General features: G+C 29.2%; 1 protein-coding gene across 1 annotated transcript in view; it reads right to left on the bottom strand.

The window, feature by feature from the left end:
- LOC111638974 (CD109 antigen-like) overlaps window positions 1-3,537 on the bottom strand; it is a gene marked incomplete at its 5' end in the record, with an annotated part of 38,379 nt that overhangs the window by 27,340 nt on the left and 7,502 nt on the right. The window contains one exon of the mRNA XM_023384752.1: window positions 1,562-1,732. Coding sequence (XP_023240520.1) covers window positions 1,562-1,732 — 171 coding nt within the window. The remainder of the gene's footprint in view (window positions 1-1,561; window positions 1,733-3,537) is intronic.

Here is a 3,537-nt window from a genome sequence, read left to right as displayed (position 1 = left end):
AAAACTACATACTTTTGGTAAAGAAGGGAGGTGTGCAGATAGGATACTTGCTAAAGTTGGGGAAAAAAGATTTTAGAGTAAGCGCGCTACGTACAGGAGATGCACAATCACCACAGGGGGTTAGTGGGGAGTGACGTCATAGTTGAGGCCGTAAATATTCAACGCTACCGTAAGAACAGGCGTGCGAACGACCGTGGATGGTAAGGGGGTGTTACGATTAGAAGGGGATGGGAAGGGGGGGTTACGCTTATAAGGTAGAATTGGAAATAAACGCGACAAGTAAATCCCCTTCCCCTTCTAATTCCCATCCCCTTCTAATCGTAACACCCCCCTTACCATCCACGGTCGTTCGCACGCCTCTTCTTACGGTAGCGTTGAATATTTACGGCCTCAACTATGACGTCACTCCCCACTAACCCCCTGTGGTGATTGTGCATCTCCTGTACGTAGCGCGCTTACTCTAAAATCTTTTTTCCCCAACTTTAGCAAGTATCCTATCTGCACACCTCCCTTCTTTACCAAAAGTATGTTATTTTTTCCCCCAACTTTAGCAAGTATCCTATCTGCACACCTCCCTTCTTTACCAAAAGTATGTAGTTTTTCTCCCTGGTGTCGTATACCTATCATCGACGAAGACGTCACGGGTAAGACGACACCTGGGTAAACATTGGCAGCATTTAAACTTCTTCTAACCGACGCTCCACAGTGTACCCGAGGAAGGCCTATTAAGAAGGCCGAAAACGTTTGTACTCCAGTTAATAAGGCTAGAAATTAGTGAGAAAGGTTTTGTGCTGTTAGTCTTAGAAATAGTTCTAGCTACATATGCATAGTAATTTGTAATTCAATAAAATTGTTTACAATGCACTTGGTACCATTTGAAATCCATCAGAAACCATTACAGAATTGATATCAAGTTATTGAATTGATTATTTGAATGGATAAAAAAATTTTTAATGTAAATTCAATAAAATTCCCATCTTATGTGACTACCAGTGTCAGATTAACCAATAGACAAATAAGATAAATATCTAGGGCCTGTAATTCAGAGGGGCCCAGCTTTATACCCTTTAGTCCCCAACTTTAGTTGGCTTTCCTATAACTAATTGTTAAAATTAGTTATAGGGAATAATAAAAATATTAATAAGTACCTGAAAAGATGCATCAAATGCACAAGAGGTGCAGGTCCATAAAAGATCAGTATATATATAATACGCTTTACTACAAGACTACCAGGAGCCCAATTTGGTAAACAATCAATTAGAAAGTAGCACTCTGGCATTTTTTATTTTAGCAACAACAACCACTGTATATACATAGTGGAAAACAAATCTTTGTGTTGTAGTACAAAGATTAAATAAGTGTATATCAAAGCAAGTATTACTTCAACCAAATATATTTTTCTATATCAATTATTGAGCTTTTGATTAATATGTCAAATAAATTTATAGTGAATAATAAATTGAAGTAGCAACTATTGATTTTTAGATTGATTATAATTTATTATATTATTATATTTAATAAAATAATATTAAATTCTATTTAATATAAAAATAAAACATACAAAGACTAAATGCTGATGTTCTCCTACTGATGTTCTTGGACTAAAGGAATGTACAACACCAAATGGTTCCACATGTATAAATTTATAATCAGATGAAGTCCCAAGACTCACAACAACCTGAAAATATTTATAAAATACAAAATTTTGTGTTAAAAGTGTAGAAATTACACAGTTAATATAAAAATACTAGAAGAGAAAAACTATATTATAAATAAAATCTATTAAACCACTAAAATATTATAAAATAAAATCTATAAATAAAAGTTACTGTATTTTTGGAAAATATGTAACTACAATGACCATAAATATTTATAAAAAAAAAAATTCAATAATCTACAAACAAGATTTGAAATTTTTGTATGATTTTCAACAGGAACATTCTTGTTACAATAAAGATAAAATGAAATGGAAAAAAATAGAAAATTTTATTAGGTTACAGATTAAATTTTTTAAGTTAAAAAACTAAATAAATAGATCAGTTTTAAAAATTCAGATTTTATTTTTTGATTAATTATACTAATCAGATTTTGAGAATTATTAAATTTGAGAATGTCCTTCTATTGGCAGACATCTGCATAATTATAATAGATGAAAAAATATTGCATTTTAAAGGTATTTACTATTATGCAAGATTTTTCAATGACATTTTAATAATATATGATTCACAAACAACAACAGTCAGAGAAATATGCAAACAAATTGGATGGAAGACTGACACTTTATATATTAATTTTTCGTATATAAATCATTTATTTGAAAAATATAAACCAGAATTTAATAAATTCTCTATTTGTATAGTAGCAAAACAAAAAAAAAATAGGTTAATGGATATAATTAACATTATAAATAAAGAAGACCAAAGAATACTAGGAAAACAATTTGAAATTGCAGGAGTCATTTATAAAATATTATGTATGTGTACTAGTCCAAAGTGTTACATAGGAGAAACAGGAAGAAGATTGGAAAAAAGGTTAAAGGAGCATGAGGCGGCAATCTGTTTAAAAAGACAAGAATCACCATGGTACCAGCACTGTAATAGTTTTAATTGTAAAATTACACAAATAATGTTAAAATATTACACAAGGCTAAAAATTTGTTAAAAAGAATAATTNTTGTAAGTCAAAAATTAATCTATAAAAAACCAGTACATTTGTACACAGAATAACCACTTATTGTTAGTGTTTGATTATTCAATGTATTTATTCAGTTGTGTATATTATTCAATATTATTCAATGTAGTTGCGAGTAAACAAGCATAATGGGAAAAAAGGTTTTTGATTACCGCCTCATGTTCCTTTAACCTTTTTGGAAAAAAGGTTAAAGGAACATGAGGTGGCAATCCATTTAAAAAGACAAGAATCACCATGGTATCAGCACTGTAATAGTTTTAATTGTAAAATTAATAGAAATAATGTTAAAATATTATACAAGGCTAAAAATTTGTTAAAAAGAATTATTGAACATTTCTGTATTAAAAAAAATTATGCAAATGTAATTAATTTAAATATGGGTATGAATGTAGATGCATGCTGCGACGACTTAGTCCAGTATAAAGGAACAACAGTTGGCAAATGAATGTATCCACTGATGAGGCCAGTTAAAACTAGAGAAATGCATTTGGAATTGTTGAAAATGGAATATTTGGAAAAAGTTAAAATAAAGGTCTAGTATTTGTTTGTTATTTGGTTTGTTTGCCTGGAGAAAACTTGCTCAAAATCTGATATAAAGTGTGAAATATTATTTGTTAATACTCTAGAGATATTTTAATTTTAGTATTAACATTTTAAAGAATGTTAAATTTCCTTCTATTATTAATATCTATATTAATTAATAATAATGTGTGAAAATGTCTTATAATTAACTGTTTATCTCAATTTTTTAATAACTATTAATATAAACATTTTTATATGAATTTTTTCAGTTCTTTAATAGCATCATTTTAAACTTCCATCATCTATAAAAATTTATATATATAT

This window comes from Centruroides sculpturatus, unplaced genomic scaffold (genome assembly GCF_000671375.1).
Source record: "Centruroides sculpturatus isolate CEXI.00-Female unplaced genomic scaffold, Cexi_2.0 scaffold90, whole genome shotgun sequence".
Classification (NCBI taxonomy): domain Eukaryota; kingdom Metazoa; phylum Arthropoda; class Arachnida; order Scorpiones; family Buthidae; genus Centruroides; species Centruroides sculpturatus.
Note: the sequence above shows the minus strand (reverse complement) of the source record. Positions and strands in the feature narration are given on the sequence as shown.